This window comes from Mustela putorius, unplaced genomic scaffold, assembly GCF_011764305.1.
Source record: "Mustela putorius furo isolate JIRA1106 unplaced genomic scaffold, ASM1176430v1.1 tig00003909_pilon_pilon_pilon, whole genome shotgun sequence".
Taxonomy (NCBI): Eukaryota; Metazoa; Chordata; class Mammalia; order Carnivora; family Mustelidae; genus Mustela; species Mustela putorius.
Window position 1 is genome coordinate 2,568,769 of NW_025422057.1, and position 23,986 is coordinate 2,592,754.

The 23,986-nt window shown below is 56.0% G+C and overlaps 1 protein-coding gene across 7 annotated transcripts in view; it reads left to right on the forward strand.

Annotated features, from left to right (window-relative positions):
• Positions 1-22,435, forward strand: part of CUNH10orf143 (chromosome unknown C10orf143 homolog) — a 55,941-nt gene extending 33,506 nt beyond the window's left edge. For 6 of the 7 annotated variants that reach the window (XR_006603131.1, XR_006603132.1, XM_045068506.1 and 3 more), the window contains one exon: positions 5,721-6,276. Coding sequence is in view for 5 of the 7 variants with exons in the window: in XM_045068506.1 (XP_044924441.1) it covers positions 5,721-5,750 (30 nt within the window). In the remaining 2 variants the exon portion in view is untranslated. Of the gene's footprint in view, positions 1-5,720; positions 6,277-22,303 lie in introns of those variants that run through there. The other variant, XM_045068508.1, reaches the window with a different exon arrangement.
• Positions 22,436-23,986: the final 1,551 nt, after the last annotated feature.

Here is a 23,986-nt window from a genome sequence, read left to right on the forward strand (position 1 = left end):
TCACTGTATGAAGTTCACTATAAAGATAATTATTTTGAATTTCAAAAACAAATAAGAAATAGAGTCAGGGGCACTGGGTGATGCAGCGGGTTAAGCGACTGACACTATAACACTTAGTTTCAACTTAGGTCGTGAGATCGAGTCCCGTGCTGGGCTCTGCACTCAGCGAGGATCTGCTTGACATAATCTCTCCCCGTCTCCTTCGACCCCTCCTCCCCCTCACGGACTCTCTCTCGCTCTCTCGCCCTCAAAAATAATAAGATTTAAGATAGAAGAAACAGAGCCATGATGAGAGGGTAGTGTGAAAAAAGAATTGGAAGGTCAACCCCCCCCAAAAAAAGCCCTTCTAAAAGTGAAGGATACAATCAAAGTGAATGGTACAATCATTGAAGTGAGGCAGAGTTAGGGACAGAGCTGGTGAACTAGGTTTGTCCAGGGAAGTCATCCAAAACAGCATGAATTGGAAAATACGAAATTGTGATTGGGAGTCAGAAGAAAGAATGGAAGTTCTTTTTTTTTTTTTTTTTAATTTTTTTAATTTTTAAAAAATATTTTATTTATTTGACAGCGAGAGATCACAAGTAGGCAGGCAGACAGAGAGAGAGGAGGAAGCAGGCTCCCCACTGAGCAGAGAGCCCGATGTGGGGCTCGATCCCAGGACCCTGAGATCATGACCTGAGCTGAAGGCAGAGGCTTTAACCCACTGAGCCACCCAGGCGCCCCTAAGAATGGAAGTTCTGTCAGGAAGTCCAGAAGGAATGAATTTAGAGAACAGAAAAGAAAAGGATAATGAAAAGACTTACGGCTTTTAAAAAGACAGTAGCTGAGAATTTCCCAGAATTGAAGAAAGACGTGTAGGCAGCCAGTTTAGAAGCGGAAGAATGGAAGAACAGGTGGTAGAGGTCACCGTCAGCCGTCAAGACACATTACAAAGTTGCGAGAATTCCGACAGTGTGCTCTTGGCCCAGGGGTGGGGAAGTAGACCAGTGCCGTAAGTCTGTGGGCTTTAAACTTGGGTATATGCATTGCAGAGATGGTAGAGCAGGTCATTTGGGAAGCACAGAGTCCTCTAACTGTGCCAAGATGTTTGGCCATCTTATGGGGAAAAAGAAGACTAGATGTCTCCCTCACACATATCAGTCTTGGGAGGTGGGTGGAAGGTTAAAGACCCTAAGTGTGCAAAGTACAAAATCTAATAAAGCCACACGGGAAAAAAATGGATACAGTTGACTACGTACATAAGACACATTGCATATCGAAGTTCCTCATTACGGTTTTAGAAGATCCATAAGGCAGGGAAGACATTTGTGACATACAAATGGAGTGTAGCAGATACATGGACAAAGTCTGCAAAATGGCAGTTCAGAGAAGAGGGAACCAAAGTAGCCAGTAAATGTAAACGGACGTTAAGCCTTGCTAGTAATTAAGGGTATCAACCTAAAGCATCGAATTAGCAAGAAAAAAATAGGAACAAAGCTCCAGTGTGGAGGATACGGGACATCCTCTGTCCTCTAGCCGTAGTCCACCTCCCCCCACTTGAGTCCTACCCACGTATCCCTTCCCCTGATCCAAAAGGAACTGCTTGCCAAACCCGAGCCCTTTAAAGATGATCCGTAGGAGACGGAGTCTGAACAGTGTGCCGGGTTGCTCACTGGAAGCTGACGATGGACGTGCGGGCGAGAATGTGGAGCGAAAGGGTCCGCCCCTCTCGTTCGAGGCCCACCTCGTTCGAGGCTCGGTGACTTGCAGAGCAGGTACCTGCTCAGAGTGGTGGTGGCTGTTCCGGGTGACCCAGAAGATTGCTTCCTGGGACTCTTAACAGATGCTCGAAGAAATGTGTACAGAACTTAGACTAAGTGGCATTGCTCGCTCGCATAAAGCCGGAAACAACCCCCCTGTCCAATAGGACAGTGGATAGATCAGTTTGGGTATATTAACTCAATGAAGTATACACAGTAAAAACGGATGAATTACGGGCATTACAGAAGACCGCGTGTAGTATGAGGCTGTTGAGAGCCAGTGTGAACATGTAAAATGTTGATACAAACTAAAGGAGTAAAAGATGTTGCTGAGAAGGAGACACCCCAAGTTGAGGACGATGAGCTGCTTTCTCCTCAGGCGGGCGGACTCGGGGGATGCAGGGCGCTTCAGGCGTTTCTCTCACGTGCGCTCCCCGCCGGCTACGCGGTGCTCCGTGAGGCCGTGTTGCGTTTTTGTCTGTAGCTGTTTCGTTCTCCTGAAGTGTTGGGCGTGGAGTCTGCACACATCATCACGGTGAAGGGGAAGGTAATGAGGTTCTGTGGACCTGCTGGGGAGGCGGGAGGGCTTGTTCGGGGCGGGTGGTGCTTTGACCCCGGACCTCTTGTTGGGGAAACCTTGGCATGACGTCTTTGACGCACTCAAAGGGGACAGTGCGCGTGTGAACATGGGGACCGGCTGTACCAAGCACAAGGCTAGGATGACCAGAGTGGGAGCCCCCCCGCCCCCACCCAGGGAATGCGGTCGCCCAGACTGACTCCAGAAGAGACCAGGAACGGACCAGTAATAATGGGATTGAGATGAGTTGTGAAAGATAACCCAAAAGCTACCATCGCAGGTGCCTTTATAGGTCAGCAGAAATCCTCTGTGAAGTAACAGGTGGGTGAGTTCACGTTAGAAAGTGGCTACTGGACCAAAGGAGGAAAAACCCAAATGATCATCTGGTCCATGCAGAAACGGCATCTAGTTATCCCCAATTTCACGCAGAATAAAACTCAGCAAACCAGAAACAGAAGTGTTTATCCTGGGGAGTTTGGGGCTTGTCCCCCTTCGTGGAAGCATTTGTGTTGACAGAGAGGAGCACAGGTTCGCCGGCCGTCTCACTTCTGTTCAGCGCGCTGAGTCCGCTCGTGGGCCGGGTGCCTGACTGCCCGGGGAGGGATGATGCTCTGACTTTTGGCGCATAAAGACAACCGAAAAGAAGCAGTAGTGTAGGAATCGGACAGGAGAAAATAAACTGTCATTTCCAGCCGCTGTCCTTACCTACCCAGAAACCCAAGAGCAGCTGCAGGGGCAGTGCCGGGACACAGCCCTCCTGCCTGTCGGATGTAAGACGATCCTTCGAACGCAGGGCGCGTGAGCGGCTAGAGAAGCCGCGTGTACGCACAGCGGAGCGTTCCTCGGCCATAAACAAAGGATGGCGTCCTGCCGTTTGCAACACGTGGGTGAATCCTCAACGTGGGTGAACCTCAGGGGCTTTGTGCTGAGCGAGAGAAGTCAGAAGAAGACTCCCACTACGCGTGGAGTCTTTGGAGAAGAAAAGCAGCGTGTAGAGACTGAGAGCGACGCGTGGGCTGCCAAACGTCGAGGGTGAGAGCGGTCAAAAGGGGTAAAACGAAAAATCTTAAAATTTAGAAGACAGTAGCAGCCCCGGGTGAGTGGGTTCATTAAAGTGCTCGGGCTCCTCACAGGGGCGCCTGCTGGAGACCGCGGCGGCGTCCTCTCCGCGCCCCGGACGCCCCTCCGCCAGAGCCCGGACGCATGGGTCCGCGCTGGGACGGTTCTGGGGGAGAGCGGCCGCTCACGAGTTCGGACAGCCTGCCCTCGTGCCCACTTCCGAAGTCCACGGAAGCTGGGCGTGCGGCTTGTGTGGTTTTTTGTTGTAAACTCGAGGCTTTTCCAGAATGCACATTCCTCCGCGTGCCCGGCTTGTCCCCAGCTCAACAGTCCTCCGCGGTGCTCCCCATCCTCATACATCTGGGATGTGCGTGTTGTGAGTCGCCCGCTCGGGCTGGGGGACCTGCGCCCAGCACGAGCCTCAGCCCAGGTTCAGCCCTAGATCTCCTTCCCCAGCACGAGCACCCAACTCCACCTCTCTGCCTACTTGTGATCTCTGTCTATCAAGTGGATAAATGAAGTCTTAAAAAAAAAACCATCTTTCTTTGGTGGAAAATTGTTGGAAGTGTATTTTATCAAAAGTGACATGTTCCCACGGTTTCTTACAAGATGACGTTTCAGGCCTGCTCAGGCACCGGCATCGTCAGCGAGCGCAGGCCTACGGGCACGACTCTCCTCGCTCCTGTGGAGTCGGACACGCAGTCAGCGCCCAGACCCCGCCGTCACATGCGCCCCAGGGGGCTGGCATGCACCACGGGCACTGCGAGGTCCGGGGACCGCATGCCTGACCACTTGGTCAGGGACAGACAGGCTCCGGTTTGTGGTGTCACTGTGGTTCTGCACTGCAAGATGGACGGTGACAGACTGGAAGACGCTGAGAAGAGTGACTAGAGTGACGCGGGAACCTGGCAAGAGCTGGGCGACAGGCTTTAAGGAGCAGTTTCTGCGGGTTCTTCTGTGCTTGACCCTGGGGCTCAGTGTTGATGCTGACGTGGCTCTGTCTGTGTAGCTGTTACCGTCTGGTCCGTTCTGCCTCCAGCAAGACCCCATTGCACGGGGAGGGTGGGGACGGGGGCTAGTTGGAGACGACTCAGTGAAGACCTTCTTGAAAAGAAAGTTTGGTTTCCGAGCGCTGCACTGGTGGTGCTGGTGGCGCTGTTGGCGGCAGTGGTGAAGACGGTGGTGGCCTTGTGCAGTCCCCTCCTGACCAGCCAGTCTTCCTGTGCTGGGAACACCGGCCTGTTGAGTAAATTCAGCTCCTGCCTTCACAATCTGGGTGCAGCCTGCATCCAGATCCCTGCCTGTGTGTGCCCTGAACGTGGCTTCCGTCGTCCCCGATGGCTTCTCTGGTTCTAGAACATTCTGACCTCTTGTTCTCATTGCCTGGGAGGCTCTCTCCCACCTTGTAGGATTCCAGTGTGTCTTTTTGGTCCACTCAAGATACCTCTCCTGTGTAAAGCCTTCCAGACCCGCCCCCTCAGGTAGAATCAGTGGCCTCCAAACCATCCCATTCCGAGCCACTGGATGAGCCATGTCTGTGACACAGGAGCTCACGAGCCTGGGTCCCACCTCCCCGACTGTTCGCCAGTGCCAGGTCTCTCGGGCTGGGTGCCCATGGCTCAGAGCAGCACCCCCTTCTCGGAAGTGGACACGGTCATGGAGCAGGCTTTCCGGCCCCACCCACCCTTCCTGGCCTCCGCCAGCCCGGGGAGCCCACTGGCATCATGACGTGGTCTTACAGAGCAGGACCCCTGCCGGCTCCTGCCGCTGGGCCACGGATTCACGCTGCTCTCTGCTGGGATCGTGCCCAAGTGGGACAAAGGCTCCTAGATGCTGGGCAGGACCGGTCATTTCACAGGGGCTCAGTGCGGGGCCGCCTGTCTGCCCCGGGCCGTCGGGTCCTCCCGTTTCCTCCTGCGGGTGAAGGTGGGGGCGTCAGGCGAGGTGGGCAGGGGCCCTGGACTGTTACGAACCTGGGGTGCGTCCAGAGCCTGGTCCCCGCCACAGCGCCTTTGTGTTGGACCCCTACTCGATATATAGACAACATAATTTTTAAAAATTCTACTTTATGAATATATAAATTTTATTTTCACTCTTTTTCCCCTCATAGCACTATAGGGGAGAAGAAAAATAATGTTTATTGAGAACTTCCTATGTAACAAGCACTGTAGGAAGTGCTTTAAATATCTTCTTTATTATACATTATGTGTAGTCTGTAAACGTGTATTTACCTCGGAAATAAAACGTTCTTCCCAAGTGACGGCCTGTCATTTTAGGTGCAGCTCTGCGCGGGGGTGACAGCCGCGGTGAATCCGTTCCCACCGTGTGTTTTTGTATCATTGTAGGGACATCTTAACCACACCGAGAGCCAGTAGGAGTGCCAGCTGGAAGGTTCTGTCTGTGTGCCAACGAGGGTCGCCCTCAGCATGGACTGGGTGCCCACCCGTCCCACCGCAGCCCGCGTGCCCTGGGCGGGAGGTCCCACCGCCTGCCGCGCGAGTCAGGAGGACCCTGTCGCCTCAGAGGAGTCTTCAGCCCGGCATCCCCGCCGCACCTTTCAGATGTCTGTCTCTTTCTTGACGAGGAAATCGTTTGCCTCGTTTAAAAGTTTTAAAAAAAAGTGTCAGTGTCAAATTTCCTGTGAGGTTTGAGGACCGTGTGGCCTCTGGAACGGTATCCGGATGTGGCCCTGCTTTCACACTTTCCCGTCGTTAGGTGGATGGATCCGGGGCTGCTCGGGTACTCTTTTGTAATTAAAAGTCTTATTTTTATATTTAAAATGCTCTATAATCTTACACTAAATTTCAGTGAATGCGGGTATCCAGTCTGTTCTGTGTAATTCCCCAAATGAAGTTATCAGACACAGAGCCTCTTTTATATTAAAATGGAAATTTCTCATTTCTCTTGGGTTTTCTGTGCATTGTCTGACTGTGGAGACTGGCGGCCTTCTCCCCGGGTCTGAAGGCTTCCTGAGATGTCCTGGTACCTACAGGCAAGGTCGCCCGGAGACCACTGGGTCATGGGACTGCTCCGAGGCCCTTTACCCTCCCAGAGCCCCCGCACGCCCTCTGTTGTCCTTGTGTCATCCCCAGGGCCATGTTCTCCGCCAGCGGCCACCCCCCTGCACTGGTGGTCTGAAGAGCCAGTCCACGCATGGCCACGGCTTGTGGTCGTGGAGGGGGTTCCCGTGGCGCGGACGGGCCGGAGAAGACCCGTGTGCGGAGGAAGCCGGCGCAGTGCCAGCCGGCCGTGGGTCATCCGGAACCGCAGGGCACACTGCCGTGTTGCAGGAGGCAGAGGAGACTTTTCCGCCCCCAGCGTCTTGGGCGGTCTGTGGGCACTTGGCCGCGGGTCAGGGCACGGTCTGCTGAGCCAAGCCGGCCATCCCCGCCAGCACAGCCGAGGCCCCGAGCGGCGTGGCTGGGACTCGTGGCCCTGAATGGGTGCTGTGCGACAGCTGTCACGGGCCCCTCTCTTCAAAAGGAGACACGTCTTCGTTCTCCGAGAAACAGCGGGCGTTCTGGAGTTCTGAGGTTCACAGCGCTTCTTCTGGGGTGAGCTCGTGCCTCTGCCCTGGCCTCGCGGGGAGAGGGGGCGGCCACACCCAGACTCGGTCCCTGTGGTGAGGGCCGCAGCACACACGTCGCCCCGGCTACTTAGGGAATGAAAAGCTTTTCTGTAGCGAATAAGCCCCGTGCATCTTCCTCCCGCCTGGAAAGCCCCCGCGGAGAGCCGGGCACACGGGGTGCGGGGCTCACGTCCCCCGCGGCGGCGTGCTGCGTGAGCCGGCCACCAGCGTCTTGGAGCCTTGTCCCCCTCCCATCTGCACAAGGGGGGGACGGCGCACAGGCCTTGCGGGGAGCCTGAGACACAGGCGTGCACAGACGACCTCGGGGACCGCTCGGGGACTGCCACCGAGCTCCACCGTGCAGCCCCTCAAACCCCAAAGCAGACACTCCTCCGCAGAGCAAAAGGACACGGAAGTTCGAGCCGCAGCAGCAGGGACAAAGGTGGGGGTGAGGCCGGACCCGGCAGTTTCCTGACGAATCCCTCCGGTTCCCACCCGGACACCGTGTCCGCGAGTGCGTGTGACGCACGGCCTCGGTGTCTCCTCCGCGCGTCTCGTCCACTCAGGCCGGGTCACAGGCCAGACGGCCGTGGGGTCCCCATCTCAGGGCCCACCCCAGCCGGGCCTCCCCTGCCCCGGCCTGCGGCCAACCCCTCGGCTCTGGGCCTGTCCCGCCCAGTCAGCCTCCTCAGGCGCTGCCCTTGGAGGCCACAAGGGAGAGCCGCGCGCAGGTGACGCCCGTCTGGCTGTGTTCAGGGTCAGGAGAGCAATGCTTGTTCCCTGGAGAAGAACGGGGGACGCGGAGCCGGGGAGGCAGGCGCCACGGGCACAGGGCGTGGCTGGGGGCCGGTGTGGACTGCCGAGCTGTGGCCGGGGCCGCTCGCTGCAGGGAAGCGTGGCCTAGGGAAGTGGGGGGGACCCCCTCCCAGAGCGCGCCGCCCACCGCTCTGTGGCGCCGACACCAGGTCTGCCGTCTTGTCAGAAGCGGTTGTTTATGAAGTCGGAAGGTAAGCGCGGGGATGTCTTTTCTGTCTTCCGTGGTGAGGGCCAGGCCAGGATGCCCGGCGTGGCCGACTCGAGGCCCGCGTGTCCTGCTGGGATTCGCTGGAAGAGTGCCCGGGGCGGCCACACGCCTCCCACGGCAGCCACCCCTCCCGGCCACGTGAGTCTGTCAGCACCGCGGGACCCGAGCACGTCGGCGAACAGGTCAGACCTCACACCCCACCCGTGAGGCCCACAGAAGGGCTCTTGCCTTAAAGTGCTTCATCTGTGTTCTCGTTTTTGAAAAAAGATTTGAGAAAGGGAGTGCGAGTGCGAGTGGCAGGCCAAAGCGGGGAGCCCAATGCGGGGCTTGATCCCAGGACCCCGGGCACACGACCCGAGCTGAAGGCAGATGCTCACCCGACTGAGCACCCCAGCGCCCGTCTGTGTTCTGTTGTCGGAAGAGAAGGGATAGAGCCGCCTCGTCAGCTGAGGAAGCGGACGAGCGGTTTGTCTGCGCAGGGCCAGCAGCTCGGTTTTCGGTTTGGCCTTGAGCCCGCCCTCCCGGACTGTTCGTGTGTCGTTTCACAAAGTGAGTTTCTGGTGGCTTCAAAACCCACAAATTCTAAAACTCTCGTTTCAGAAAACCCAAAAATGCGGTTAAGTGGTTAAGGAAGAGGCATTAACATCGTTCAAAATGTTTTGCCTCCTTTTAATATATAGTTCACTTACAAGTTTTTTTCTTAAACATTTAAAATTAGGGGCGCCTGGGTGGCTCAGTGGGTTAAGCCGCTGCCTTCGGCTCAGGTCATGATCTCAGGGTCCTGGGATGGAGCCCCTGCATCGGGCTCTCTGCTTGACGGGGAGCGTGCTTTCTCCTCTCTCTCTGCCTGCCTCTCTGTCTACTTGTGATCTCTGTCTGTCAAATAAATAAATAAAATCTTTAAAAAAAAAAGTGGAGAAAATATTTGTAACAGAAAAACAGGCTTATTAGCCTTAATATATAAAGAAGTCTTAAAAATAATTAAGAAAAAGATAAAGGTCCCAAAAGAAAGATGGGCGAAGATGGAAGTTCATGAAAGATGCGCACACGGCCGGTGAATGTAGCAGAAACGCAAACACCGATGAACGGAACAAAGTCAGCAGCAAAGATCAGAGGCGCAAGAGTCAAAACAACTTCTGCCAAAACACAAAAATCGAATCTGATCAAGTTTTCCAATCACTACCAATTCACAGGGAATGCAGAGGTCAGAGGCGTAGGTAAAACACAATAGAGACATGATTAGCAAAATCTTAACACAAACTCTACGAAGAAATTCGCTTTTTGAAAATACAGTCCAAGGGAGGGAAGTAAGGGATGCCCTCAATCTGTAGAGATAGAGCTCATCAGCCCGCCGGATATGCGGGCCTTACTTGGATCCTGATTCAGACAAGTCATAAAAAACAAAACAAAATCAATCACATATGACATTGATAAGACATGCAGAAATTTAACCAGAAACTACAGATTTCTTAGCAGAAGGAATTATTGTAAATGTTGTTTGAGGAGTAACAATCACATCCTGGTGGTGGCTTTTTAAACGTCTCTGGGAGGGTCCCATGGAAGTAATTCCAGGTGAACTGACATGACGTCTGGGACCTGCGTCCAGTGCACGGAGTGGGTGGGCGGCCAGAGCCGGCCACAGGCTGGGCACTGCCGGAGATGAACGGCACTTGAAGGAGTCCCTTGAACTGTTTCTTCTGCCAGCTTCGGGTGTGTTCATCATGTCCCAAGTTTAGAAAAAGAAGCGAGTAGGCTCTACCTAGCATTGGTGAAGGGGGGGGTGGGGGCTCTTGGAAGGAACTTTGAGAGGGCAGAAAACCAGACCGGACCCTCTGGCCCACCGATTCAACGTGTAGATGTTCTCTTATGAAAACAGTTGGAAAACTTTATGAAAAGGTGTAAGGATGGTTACCCAGCAATCGCTGTAACAGCGAGCAGATGAGTGAACAGTGAGCGAATGAAGGACTGAGAAGAACCTACACATCCCAGAGGGACGAGACAGAGGCCCCGGGGCACTTCCGCTCAAGGGGACAATGTGCAGCCACTCAAGGAGAGGACCCCGTACACACTCACGGACAGGAAGACGCGCATGATGTCAACATCGAAGCACAGGTCTCTGGGAGTTTACTTTACGGGGAAAGTTTTACAGCGTCACGCATGCTACCATCAGGGTGGGACTGGGGAACTTCATGGTCGTTTTTCATTTTCATCGATGTATCTAGTTTTAAATTTTTTCTGTACTAAGTATGGATTTGAGGCCTAGTTCTAAATGTTGGTTTTTTGTTTGTTTGTTTGTTTGTTTGTTTTTGATAGACAGAGATCACAAGTAGGCAGAGAGGAGGAAGCAGGCTCCCCACAGAGCAGAGAGCCACTTTATGATTTTTCACTTTCTTCTCAGTGGTGCTTATGGTCCCCTTAGCCGCGCGTAGGGCTTTCCTGCCCTGTCTGTCAGCCTCTTCTTCTCTGGTTCTAGGTTGAGAATCACTCAGGAAAGGCCTTCCTTTCTCCCAAATTCTGTACCGCATATGAATTGACATGTAATTATGCATCTACAAATTTGCATGATTCTTATTTCATTCTTAACATCTAAAACCTGGCTCTGGCTAAACAATTTTGAGGGGCAAAGGGTGATACATCTAACTCGATTTCTTCCCAGATACTAGCAGTTACTCCAACCACATTTTCTCCACTGACTGTAAATTCCATTTCTACCCTGACATCTAAATGCACTTATGTGACGATGGTTACACAAATGCAAACTTAATCACATTTAGTTATGACCTTTAAAAAAAAGAGTAAAATTTTGAGAAAAGTGCTTTCTCTTCCATTCTTTGATCTGGCTTTCTCGTCTGGTGGCTGGAGCTCTGCGTGCGTGTGTGCGTGTGCGTGTGTGTTCATGAGTGTGCGTTCGTGTGTGTGCATGTGCATGCGTGTGTGTGCGCACGTGTGTGTGTGTGATGGGGATGCATGCATGCATGTAGCTTTTTCACTAAAACACAGCGCACACAGAAAGTGAGAAGCCAGGCCCAGGCGCGTACGTGTCCTCACGCGGGCGGCCGATTTCTGCGGCTCCCGCTGTCCGTCAGGGCGCTCCCGCTGTCCGTCAGGGCGCTCCCGGCTCCCGGCTCCCGGCTCCCGGCTTTTCTCGCTTTTTCATCCACATCCACCTCAGAATCACCTCATCGGGTCTCAGAAATAAAAGCCGCAGAAGACGGCAGTTGGATTGCGGCTGAATTTACTGATTAGTTGCAGGATGAGCAGATTTCCAGGACTGGGACCTACTGCCCAGAGACATGGGGTATTTTGCCACATAAACACGTTTTATGTATCTAGGGCCTTCCTTTTCTTTCTGCTTTTGGCTCTTGTTTCGCTAGTACAGGTCCCGTACTTGAAGCTCAGTCCTAGCTGTCTCTTTTCCGTTAGATGTTCTGATCATAACTGTTTTAGCAGATCGTTTCTCGGAATACTGCTGTTTGCAACGGAATAGTGCATTTCCCTCCCAAAATGTAGCGAGAAGGAAGCTACTCTGTACTTAGTGACACTGTAGGTCATGTGCTGGATGATCGTCTCTGCAATCTAAAACCCTTTGATGGAGTAATTATCCTCACTGTACTAATGAGGACAGAGCCTGTCCAAAGGGGGCTTCTCGGACCCCAGTGCCTGCCCGTGCAGACCATGCTCCTCAGGCCGCCCGTGGGTGGGGCCCAGGGCTGGGGGTCTTGTTAACCTTGTTAACATGCAGACACTTGGTCTGGGAGGGTCCCTGAAGTCGGCCTTTCAGTAAGCTCCCGTAGATGCCGCCCCCGTTCTGAGAATTGGCATCCCTGAGTCACTGAGGCAGGGAGAAAACAGGACCTTTGTGGCTGGCCCAGACCTTGTCACTCATTCTCCACGTCCCCTTCCTCCAGCCACGGGAAACCCCGGATAATCTGGGGACTCAGACAAGCACCCCCACCTTTGGTGCGATGGGCAGATAGACGGCCTGCATTGGGGGTGCGGCTTCGACCCCGTGTTGGGGGGCACACGGCCCTGATGGGTCTCGATGAGCTCCACTCCTCCCGGCCATGCTGGGCCGTCCTGCAGGGGTGGTTGGCGCTCCTGGGCCCCCACTGGAGTTAGGGGTGGGGGTGGGGGGCAGCTGGATGGCAGAGCGCTGGGCAGTGACCCAGGGACGACCAGACCGGCCATGTCGCAGGGGAAGGCCGCAGGCGGCAGCCACGTGTGTGGGTCTGGGGCCTGTCTGTCCGTCACATGTGGGATGGCCCGGCTGACAAAATGAAGCAGGACAAAGCGGGCCCGTCTGGAGCGCTGAGCCTCATGGTACCTTTCTGCTAGGGGTCTTCCTCAGACGCCTGATATCGTTTCCTCTTAGACGCCCCCCGGACCCAGAGATTACGTAAAATAGAGTGACTGCCTGTCTCAAGACCTCAGCAGGAATGCCCTCTCGCAGAGCGCTGGACAGGGCTGGGCAGCATCTGTTCCCAAACCGAGCCCCTGCCGCCCCGTTTCCAGTCCCTGCCATGGACAGCTGGCTGGATGTCCCTTGGAGCCAGGGTGGTAAGTGGGTTGGGTTCACTGAACTGTTTCTTTTTTTTTTTTTTCAAAGATTTTATTTATTTATTTGTCAGAGAGAGCGAGCGAGAGCGAGCACAGGCAGACAGAGTGGAAGGCAGAGTCAGACGGAGAAGCAGGCTCCCTGCGGAGCAAGGAGCCCGATGTGGGACTCGATCCTGGGACTCTGGGATCATGACCTGAGCCGAAGGCAGCTGCTTAACCAACTGAGCCACCCAGGCGTCCCTCACTGAGCTGTTTCTGAGCAGCCAGGACACGGGGCACATGGTGGCCGTGTGCACGCTCCCTGGCTGGAGGTGGCAGGTGACTGGGTCCCTCGCTGACCGACGGGGGCAGAATGCAGAGTGTGGGTTTGCGCTTCCCGCCCCCCCCCCGGACTCAGCTGCGGCTTCTGTCCGACCACCCTGCTCTCCACGGTATCTTGAGCCAACTATCTCACGGAGGCACGGCTAGTCTGTGGGCTGCCTCAGGGGACACGCCTGTGGGGAATGCTCCCCACGGGGTCGCTGCGGCTGTGGAACCATGTCCGTGTGGTTCCCTGGGTGCCCTCCCATCCTGCTGGGGACAGCGGTCCCACCTGCAGCCTCCCGGTGGGCAGGAGACTCTGGGAGCGTTGGAGGCACGGGGAGCAGCACTCGGAATGGGTTGCTTGGGTCACTCAAGGCTCATTGTGCATTTATAAACACACGGTGACTTTTTAGCCGAAATTCAGGACACACAAGGTTGGTGAGTGACATCTAAATTCATTTATGTGACAATAGTTACACAAATACAAACTTAGATCACATTTAGTTATGACCTTTAAAAGAAAGAGTCCATTACGGGAAAAGACGGAACCATCAACCACAAATGTATATTTCGGTGAAAGTGATCTCTCTGGTCCGTCTTAGTCATGGTTCAGCACAGCCAGCTCGGTCATGATCTACATCTCTTAGTTTTTAAACATTCTTTACAAGCCTCCTAATAATTCATTTGAATTAGCAAAAGAAATCTCACCTCAGTGAGATTTTCCAGTCCCTGAAAGCTGCCGATTGTGAAAAACGACCCGTGGCTGTTAGCGGTCTCCTTCCGACACGAGTCTGTCCTGACCTCGGCCCCTTTGCAAACCGAGTTCTCAGCTTCATGCTGTCGAGGGAAGGACAGGAGCTCCTGACTTACCTTCGGAGTTCTCCTCCTGTCCGACGGTCGGGGTGCCGGCCTTTCCAGACAGCCTGCAGGAAGCCTTTCCGCTTTGCCGGGCCTTTCTCTGCTGGGCAGAAGCCGCGTGGGGTCACGTTTGCTCCCGTCGCCGGTGCGCGTGGCATCCTGCCCCTGCCACGTGACGTCATTGCCGGAGTCAGTGTCAGGATGCTTTCCCCACATTCTCCTCCGCAAGTTTGCATTTCAGACCTTACGTTTGGGATTTTGGTCCATGTGCCACGCGTTTTTGTGTGTGGTGTAAGCGAGGCCTGCAATTTCATTCTTCCGATCCTGGGCTCCTGTCCCCCCAACACCATTTGTTGAAGACACTTCCCTGCTGTGTGTTCTCCGCGCTGCCGGTGAAGGCCCCTTGACCGTGATGTGTTTGTTCCTGGCTCTCTGTTCTGCCCCACAGGTCTACATGCCTGTGTGCATGCCAGGGCATACTTTTTTTGGTGACTGTGGCTTTGTAATATATTCGGAAGTCGGTGGGGGATTGCCTTCAGCAGACACATGAGAAGACGCCCTAGATCACTCACCACCAGGGAAATGCAAACCCAAAGCACGATGAGATCTCACTTCATAGCTAGGGGGTGGCCGCTCGTAAGAACCGAAAGACACTGAGTGCTGGCGAGGCCCTGGGGCCACAGGAGCCCTCGTGTGCTGCTGGTGGGCACACGAACTAGTACAGCTGCTATGGAAAACGGTACAGAGGTTTCTCAAAAAGTTAAAAATTGAGCTGCCGTATGATCCGGCAGCTCCACTCCTGGGTATGCGCCCGAAGGAGCTGAAGTCAGATCTCGAAGTGCGGTTGGCTCTCCCACACTCATCACAGCACGACTCGCAGGAGCCAGACTTGGAAACAGTCCGAGTGTCCGACCACACATTCGTGGGTGAGAAAGGAGCACACACACCCGATGGAGTACGATTCAGCCTGAAAAGGAGGAGATCCAGCATTACCCGACGACAGGGAAGAGCCTGGAAGACATTTTGCTGAGTGACGTGTGCCAATCACTGAAGGACGAATGCTGCGTCATTCCGCGTCCACAGGAGGCTCGGAGAAGCAAAGGACAAGCGGGCGCAGGCGCGGAGGACCTGCGGCTCAGCGGGAACAGCTCCAGCTGCGAGACCGTTACGCTGGGGAGCTCGGCTGTGAAGGCAGAAACCACAGCCCATAGTACGAATTGTGCACTTGGACATCGGAGACGCTAGAGCTCATGTTAAGCATTCTTATCACAACAACAACCAAAAAAAACCCCAAACCCAAACCCAAACCCAAACCCCGCGTGTCGCTACAGCAGCACTCTGGAGGGAGGGTTCTGCTCGCGCTCGGTCTTTCCCTTTGGGTCCAGACACGGCTGCTCCCAGAGGGTCCTCTGTTCCGTGGTCACTGCTGGAGGGTTTTCTCACACTCCCCATGGTCAGCAGCTTCTTCCTGAGGTTAGGGATGCACCCCGACAACAGAGCAGGGGGCACTTCTCACAGAGACCCTTTATCTCCGCAGACCGTTCCCCTTACAGCATGGTCTCGCTGACGTCCAGATAAGTGATGGATGCGCTCAAGACCTGTGCTCCCAGAGTTCAGGCTGCAGAGATGCCCACACCAGCGGCCACCCCGCCCAGACTGCAGATTCCCACAGCTGATCACCTACGTCCCACAGCGAAGTCCCCACACGAGGGGAAACGCTCCCACCAGGCCCCTGCGGGCTCCAGGTCTCATTCTGGGAAACACCTCCCTGGACATAGAGGCTAGACCTGGAAGTTCTGACCCAGTGTTCCGCAAAACCCCAAGAACAGCAGTTGTGGCCTCCACAGACTCCATAAGTCCCACAGCAGCTGAGCGGTATCGACAAGCTGTCTTACTCTGTGCCCGTCCGAGAACCTTTGGGTCGTAACAAAAAATGACATTTTGGCACAATTTATATAAATCACGAGATTGTTCGATGTGGAATTTGGAAGGTGAGAAATGTTTATTGCACAAGCGATCTCCACCAACACCCGAACGGCATTTTAAGCAGACATGCTTGGGAAACGTTCTAAGGACATGTGTTCTTTCCTCAAAGTCAATGCAAGATTTCCAAACGCTCGTCTGTTACTTAATTTATCTAGGACACTGTTGGGCTCCTCTGACAGTGTCCTGGTCTAAACTCCTACGTCAGCCCTGTATTCTTGTAAGAATGCTTGTAACATGGGCATAGGCGGGGGTATCTGGGATGATGCCGGCCTGATGGGACCGTGCAGACCCGAGGCCAGGCCTGGGGCTCGGGTTCCTGGTGGCTTCCTCTGGGGTGTGGTCGCCTTGGGCTGCCTGACCTGGGGATGCCCAGAAGGTCCGGGGGCTGTGGCTGGTACTCTTGCCTCCCACCGGGGCTCAGAGCCACCGACTGGCCTGTGTGGGGTCCACGGGCCCCTGCTCCCTCAGCTGCAGGTGCTCGGACCGCTCCGAGGGGGATCGGCCCCTGCTTGATCAGACGTCTCCTGAAGCTGCCTTGCCCCTGCTTCTCCCATCCTGCTCCTTCCTCTTAAGGGGCCCATCCACGCTTCCTGGCACAGGTGCTCCTCCTTCGGGCTCCCTCCCAGCGGACCTGGCCAGAGTTCAGGGCAGAGCACATTTTGCAGGGTGGGAAGGATGCTGGCGGCCAGGCAAAGAGAGGGTGGGCTGCAGGGACCAGCACTGGTGACTGCAGGAACATCTGCTGCTGCTGTCACTAACTAGTTTAAAAGTCTAACACAATATGACCCAGGACTCACACTTAATTCTGGGGAGAGCATGCATGTGTGTGAGAGCATGCATCTGTATTTTTCTTTTGTCTTTTTGTATTTAAGATGTTCCCTCAGAAACTAACGTGGAATAAGGGGCACGTTGGCTTCGTAGCACAGCCCAGGGTCTGCGGGGACAGCCGCGCCTGGCTCTGTCCATGCGCGTCCTGGGTGCTTTGAGCAGAGCAGCTTGGGGAGTCCCCACATGGTCCCCCGAGACAGGAAGGGTCATCTGCTCTGGAGACAGGGAGGGCAGGTGCCTGGCTGAGGCCACGGGGCAGGTCGGTGCTGGAAGCAGGGATGGCCCCAGCTGAGGGGCTCCGAAGCCCCCGGCGGTGCCCGCGCGGTTCTGCTTGCCTCATGCTCTCTATGCCGAGAACAATCTCTCAGAATGATTTTTAAAATGAAACCTGGATGCTAACTCCTGTTTCTTTGGTGGCTTTTTGGAACTTAATTCCGATGTCCCCTGTGTTATTTGAGATGGACGATGTCATGTGTGGATTTTCAAGTGTCTTTAAAGCATGTTATAAAGCTTTCCTAGGATTGCATTTTTCTTTTCTGTAGTTTGACTTCATTCTGTGGGTGAAGACTTCAGTGTTTCAAGGATGATGACAAGGTCACCGTGCCGTTGTCCTGTATCCAGTCACACCGACTCAGCCGTCAGCCTGTGACGGCCCCGGCCCCGTCTACACAGGGCCTCTTCCTCAACACCCTGCATGAGGGGCTGGTAGCTCCGTTCCCCACCGGGGCACTAAGGCAGGTGCCATCATCCATTCTGGAGATGAGGAAGTGGGTCGTAAAACCCAGGGGCGAAGCCGAGCAAGGGTTGTCCCGGGCTTGCATGGGACGCAGAGAGGATTGTCGCGGGGAGGGGCCCGGAGCTGGGCAGAGCTCCCTCGCACCCAGACGGGTTTGGGGCACATCCACAGGGTCAGCTTGAACTGATTTTATTGACCTTTGAGAGCCTCCGGAGCTCCAGCCACCACGAGGCCTGCCGTGTGCTTGGCCAGCTGGGCTCTGTGAGGCGGGTGCGTGTGCCAAGGGGCTGGGGGGCCACTGAGGTCCCCTTCCTGCTCCTGGGCCCTATGCCCACAGCTCCCGAGGGTCCATCTTTCCCAGCTCCGAGTCCACCACCCGCCGCCTGGTCCTGCACTGCGCCCTGAGCTGTGTCCCTGGTGTCTGGGTGACCCTCTCCTGGGTGACAGCCCAGCGGGCCAAGGAAGAAAGAACACTTGCTGTGAGATCAGAACTCACTTCACCCCTAATCTGACCACGTCAGCCCCTGTCTGAGTGCTGCTGTGCTTGCCTCTTCCTCAGCACTGCTCCTGAGCCAAGTCCTCAAAGTTGAAAAACTCAGATTCAGCCCGGCCGGGGGAATGCTGTCCCCAGAACTGGAAGGGGCACGTCCCTCATGTGGCCCAAGAAGGACTTGTCACTCTGGCTGCAAAAGACCCAAACAACCAGGGTCGGCTGCTAAGTCAGGAGCTGTCTTTGGGGCGGCCGAGAGGCCCCACTGGCTAGTGCCTGACTCTTGGTTTCAGTTCGGGTCACGATCTTGGGGTTGTGAGATTGGACCCTGCATGGGGCCCCTCTTGGAGTCTGCCTGAGAGGCTCTCTCTCCCTCCGCCCCTCCCCAGACCGCGTGCGCACCCTCTCTCTCTCTCAACGGATATTGAGATAAATCAGCGGATGCATAAATACATAACAAATGGAGGGATAAATCTTTTTAAAAAAAAAAAAAAAAAACGAAAGAAAAGAAAGAAAAAAAAAAAGAAACTCTTTGGTTTTTGGTTGGAGTGTAAGCCTGGGTCCTTCTGCAGGTTCCCTGCCCTGAGATGCTTCCAGAAGCTGGGGAAAAGCAGGTCCCCAGGCAGGGTCCCTGACCCCGACAGGGAGAGATGTGGACCTGCCTGCTGTGTCGCACACCAAGTGCGGGGTCACTGCCGGCCTGGAGGGGGGCGCACGTGCGGATGAAGCAAGCAGCAAAGACAGCGCCGGCGTGGGGGAAAGGGAGCTCCCACCCTCTGGACCTCCTGCCACTGGGGCCACTGGCTGGCGGGGCTAGGGAGGGGGCACGGCCATTCCAGCCCTTACCTAGCCCCACTGTCCTACAAATCGTGTTGCACCGGAGGGGAGCCGGTGGGACCAGAAAGCCAGCCACCGGCCTTGAGCACGGATTCCTCTGGCTTCTAAGGCAACCACAAGGACGGGTGATACCTGATGGCTGGGAACAAAGAAGCATACTTGTTCTTTGTTTGTTTTTCTTGCTCTATTTCCCTCGAGCTAAATCAGAAAAAATACTTCCGGGGGATTTTTACATAAGTGACACTGACGGGAGGTGGGGAACATCCCTGACTTGTGGCACCAGAGGCCAAGGCCATGGTGTTGTAATATAAAAGCATGACGGCATGGGTCCAGGAGCGAGGCTGAGGTGGGCCCTGGGTCCGCGGTCTCAGCTGATGTAGGGACAGGAGTTAGAGAAAGTGCGCGTCTCTCGCTCCCTCTACCTTTCCCCCAGCTTCACGGGGGTCTGCTGGCTTTGCCGTGGGGTTGCTCCGTGAGGGGAGATCATGTCCTTGAGGAAGACCATAGGTTGCGGAGCTGTGGGCCCTGCTGGGGCACGAAGGCCGTCTCTGGAAGGGCCGGGCTGCTGGAGACCCCGGGTTTCCCCCAGGCCTGGCTGCTCCCTGCCACGCACCCAGGCCCTTCGAGCCTTGACAGGCCCTCAGAAATCCTGAGCTGACACGGGAGGCGTGAGAGCGGCCTGCCTCTGCCCCATGTGCGGTAGTGACAACGGTGGCAGACCGCAGTGGTGAGCCCTTGGGCGCGGGCAGGAACCCCCCGGCACACCGCTGCGGCGGCTCCTGATCCTCAGGACGACACCACGGCCCCCTCCCCGCCTTGTCCCCCAGAGAAGCCGTGGGTGCACGCACTGGCTTCTGGGGCCCACCCGGATCTCAGCGGGTGGCTGGGCAGGTGGCGGCGTCCCGTGGCGACAAGCCAGCGGCCGTCCTCTGTCAGGCACCCGGGTCAGGACGCGCAGCCCTGTCCTTGCGGTCGGGAGGCCGTGGTGCCTGTTGTTCCGAGGGCAGAGCACGCACGCACCGAGCGCTGACTCGCACGGCCCACCTGCCCCGCCCCTGCAGAGCTAAGGGGACCCCCCCGCCCTGGGAGAGGGAACCGCCTCTCCGGGAGACCTCAGGCCACACGCGGTGCCACTCGGGGCCGTAGTTTCAAGCCCACGAGAAGGGCGGGAGCAGGAGGGGCTGCGTGGGGCCCGGCACCTCCGGAAACGCGCCCGGCCCCGGGCAGGCAGGGGCGGCGGGCCGCGGGCTCTGTGGCTCACGTGGGCACGGCGGCTTTACGGATTTAAGAAGAGCGTGGCCGGCTTCCGTCTGAAGGATGTCCCCGGAGAGACCACCACCATTTGATCTATTTTTGATTAAAATGTAAAAATTAAAAATTAAATCAGATGATAGTGGAACTCCTTGGGGAAAACACACTTCGGTTATGAATGTTCCCTACAGGAACCATGAGACTCTCTCAGCAGCGTTGTCTCGGCCGTGGGTGGTCGTTTTACGACACACGTAATTAAAGTGAACCGCAGTGAGAACCAGCAAATGCCTCCCCCCGTGTGTGGACCGCGGGCCGGTGCTTCTAGAGCGGGCCCTGGCTGGGGAGGCACCTGGCAGAGGGGACACAAGGGGCTGCTGGCAGAGACGGGACCTCTGAGTGCCCAGCCGGGCCCTTCACCTGCCGGTACCCGGGGTCGCCCCACCGCACCCCCATCGGCCACGGAGCGCACCTGCTCCTCCTGCCTGGGAGGCCGGCGCTCGCTTCGCGTCCTGTCTCCCAAGTCCGCGCAGATGGATTTCCTGGGAAAGCTTTGTGGATCTGGTCTGCTTCTCCGTGTCAGGTGGCTTGGTCGGTTCTGCCTCGGAACACGGGGAAGCACCTTCGGGGGGTAGAGGGTGGCCGCCTCGAATTCAGATCCCCGACCCCGCAGCTGACGGACACGTGCCCCGCTGGCGTGACGGGATGTGACTCTGAGTCACGACTTCGTCTCCATTGGCGGGGGTTGTGACTGGACATGCCGAGGCTGCCTAATGGTGATTTTGGGTCTGCACTCATTTTCTGAGACCTCTGCCTCCGACGAAAATGCCACAGAACAACAGCGTTTCTGGACGAAAGGTCTTAGCCTGGCACCAGCAACGCTGTGCTGCGGTTTCTAGGCAGAGAGACGTGCTAGGGTGCCAGACCCAGACGTGGCTGTGGAAACACCGCTGCAGTGTGGGAGACGGTGCCGACCACGTCTCGGAGCCCACTCAGGTGGGACCCATACCTTTCTGATGACCTGCTGGTGTCAGCCTGCCAACCTGCGACATGTGCTGATGTCCCTTTCTGTTGTCAGAAGTTGTGGCACCCGTACCAGGTGTAGTCATTTGGTTTGGACATCCTCCGATGAGCACGGGGAGCAGGCCGAGGCACAGCCCCAGGCAGGAGGGAAGAAACCAGGAGTGCCTGGTGGCAGGCCTTCCCCCAGAGCCTGCCCTGCTGGGAAACACCTTCAGGGTCCCCAGTGGTCAGGCCTGGCCTGAGGATGAAGCTGGTCTCTGCCCTCCAGGGAAACCCAAGTCCCTGGGTCGCGTCCCAAACTTTCTTCAGGGGTGAGTCTTGTTCACTTCCCCGGGCCCCAGGCCTTGGCCGTGGCTCCATGGGGGCTGCCTCGCAGTGGCTGTGACCATCTGCTGAGCTGAAGCACCCGAGGGGAGAGGGCTGCACGTCGGAGCCAGGTGCCTGCCGTGTGCAGGCTGAGAGGTGTGGGTCTCAGGAGGCCCCAGAGCTCTGCCCCTCACATCGCTGACGTACTGTTGGGAGCTGCGGACTGCGAGGGCCCGTGGGGCTGGTTGCCCGTGAGCCTCAGCCCTCAGAGTTTCAAATCCGTCATGTGCAAACTAGTAAACTGCCCATCATCGACAAGCTGCAAGCAGGTCTTTCCTGCAGGAGGCCGTGCTCCGCGCTGTCCCGGGGCCTCGGTCCTTCCTTTTGGTTTAAGCAGTGGGTAGACCGATGTCCTGGTTATACAGAGGCGAGGAGGTGCGGGGTCTTCCGGGAGATCACAGGCGCCGTGGGGGGTGTGCCGTGTCTCAGCTGCTCAGGGACCCAGAAAGCAAAGGGTGACCCGGGGCGGCGGCCTTTCTCCCACGTGCACACGGGACCTGGCACTTGCTATAAACAACATCTTTTTAAAACTCTGTTTCCCACTGGTTCTTCCGGTGGCTGGTATGTGGGAGAAGTTTTAGGTCTTTATAGATGTGCTCGATCTGGCTGCCTGATACAGCTTCTTAAGGGTTTTTAATATTTTAACAAGTTAATTCTCCTAGATTTTCTAAGATCACCAACAGTTTATAGTGATGACTGATTGGGTTAAGCGTCGTGTCGGCACCTCAATCCCCTTATTTACCTGCTTTTACTTTTTACTCCTGGCAGGTGCTTTCTGAAGCTTCTGTTGCGGGAGGTTCAGGTATGCTCCCAAGCAGAGCTGGAGACCTGGCCGCCCCGTGCGTCGTCCAGCGTCGTCAGGGTCCGACTCGGCCTGACTTGTGGCTCCCCCCTCCTTGAGAACGTGCATCCCGGGGTGTATGAAGCAAACCCAGGGCATTCACGTGTCCCCCGAAGGCCCCAGGTATCGTTTGCAGGGGAGGCTTCCTTGGCGTCGCTGTAGCTCCCCACTGTCACCAGCGCTGTAGCTCCCCACTGTCACCGGCGCTGTAGCTCCCCAGACGCCGACTCCCCCGGATCACCTGACGCTCACTCTTCCTCCAGGTGACGAGGTCGGCCCGCCTTCCTCCTAGACCTTCTTCCCGCTCTTCCGTGGCCAGTTTCCTGCCTCTCACATCAGCTAGACGTGGGCGTTCTACCTTCGGCTGGAGCCATGAAGACGGTGTGCCTGAGGAGGGTCTGAGAAGTGAGCAGATCCGGAACAGAGACGGGGTCAGGCATTCGGGGCGAGGGGGCAGCACGGCCGCGGGGAAAGCGCCGGCGCCGAAGGGATCTCCGTGGAGAGGCTCATTTGGGTGGCTTGGGGAGCTCCAAGGAGAAGCTCCAAGTGGCTCCAAGGCTTCAGCCCGAGACCCACCAGCCCAGAGACATAGGGCCAAGACTTAGAGAAAACAGAGAGTAAATGGATCACAGGATCACTTCTGAAAAAATAAGCTGAAGAAAACACATGTCCACTTATAAACTCTCCTAAAAATGCAAATGCAATCCAAGTAGCAGAGTTTTTGTCTTCTAATATATTTCCTTGGTCGTTAACGTAGTTGGTCCAGACTGTCCTGAGAGGCTAGCACGTGCAGAACGAACTTCCCATCCACCTGGCAACTAAGCAGCCTCTGGCTTAGCACAAACCCTGGTCCAGCCCGGAGACCCAGGCCGTGCTCTGTCTCGTGTCTTCCTCCCCCAACCCCTCCCGATGCCCACAACACTGCTGGCGGGTGTGTGTGTGTGTGTGTGTGCGCGCGCGCGCGCATGTGTGTGTCTGTGTGTGAGTGTGCAGCGGCACAAATCTGGCTCGTGATTTTAAGATGAAGAATTCCCGCAGCCCGTGCACTATTGACGGACACTGGGTTGCTCTTCAACTTTGCCTACAGCAAACATGCTAAAACTCATAGGTTAGAGTATGCAAATCTGATCTAGATAGTTTACTATCAAATTGGCAAGAATTTTTAAAAAGTGCAATTCTTAGTGCTGGTGAAATGTAGGAAAGGCATCGGTCACTCTCGGTCGCCGGGAACGGTGTCGCAGTCATTTTGGATGGCAGTTTGGTAACATCTGTTAACGTGTAAAATGCTTCTGGTCTTTGGTTAATTCTGGCTTTCTTGGGAAGTGAGTCTGTGCATAGATTTGTGCCCAAAGGTGCCTTGTGAGCCCGGCTCCCCAGACCTCCTGAAAGGACCTTCATGTGGAAACTGGCGCCCCAAGAGGTTTCAGCACGCGGCGCCGTGTGTGCTCAGGGATACGGTGGGAGTTTGCCGCTCTGCACTCTGAGTCCAACACGGCTTCTCCGGGGCAAGATGCCGGCTCAGGAACGCCGTCTCCTTCCAAGTGACACCACTGTCACAGACTGCCCTTCAGGGGTTGGAAGGAGGTGATGCCATTCGGGACCTCAGGGGTCTGGGGGTGGCTGTGGGGTCCTCATCAAGGCCCAGCATCCCTCTCATGTTGGCTCCTGCCCAAGACTGGTCCCCTGAGCAAGGGGGCCCACACAGTTCCCCAGAGCCCTCCCAGCCCGCAGTGTCCCCCAAACACTGTGCCTCCTGCCCCACCACAGCGGCCTCTGCATTCTGTTCCATTGAGTAAAGCGCTGACCATCGTGGTCTCGCGGGGTGGGGTGGGGCAGGGGAGGCTCACCGAAGGCTTTTACTGCTGTCTTACCTCTCATTGGAAGATGAATGACGAGAACTGGACACCACTACCCAGTGTCCGTAAACCAAATGACCCGCGGCCCCA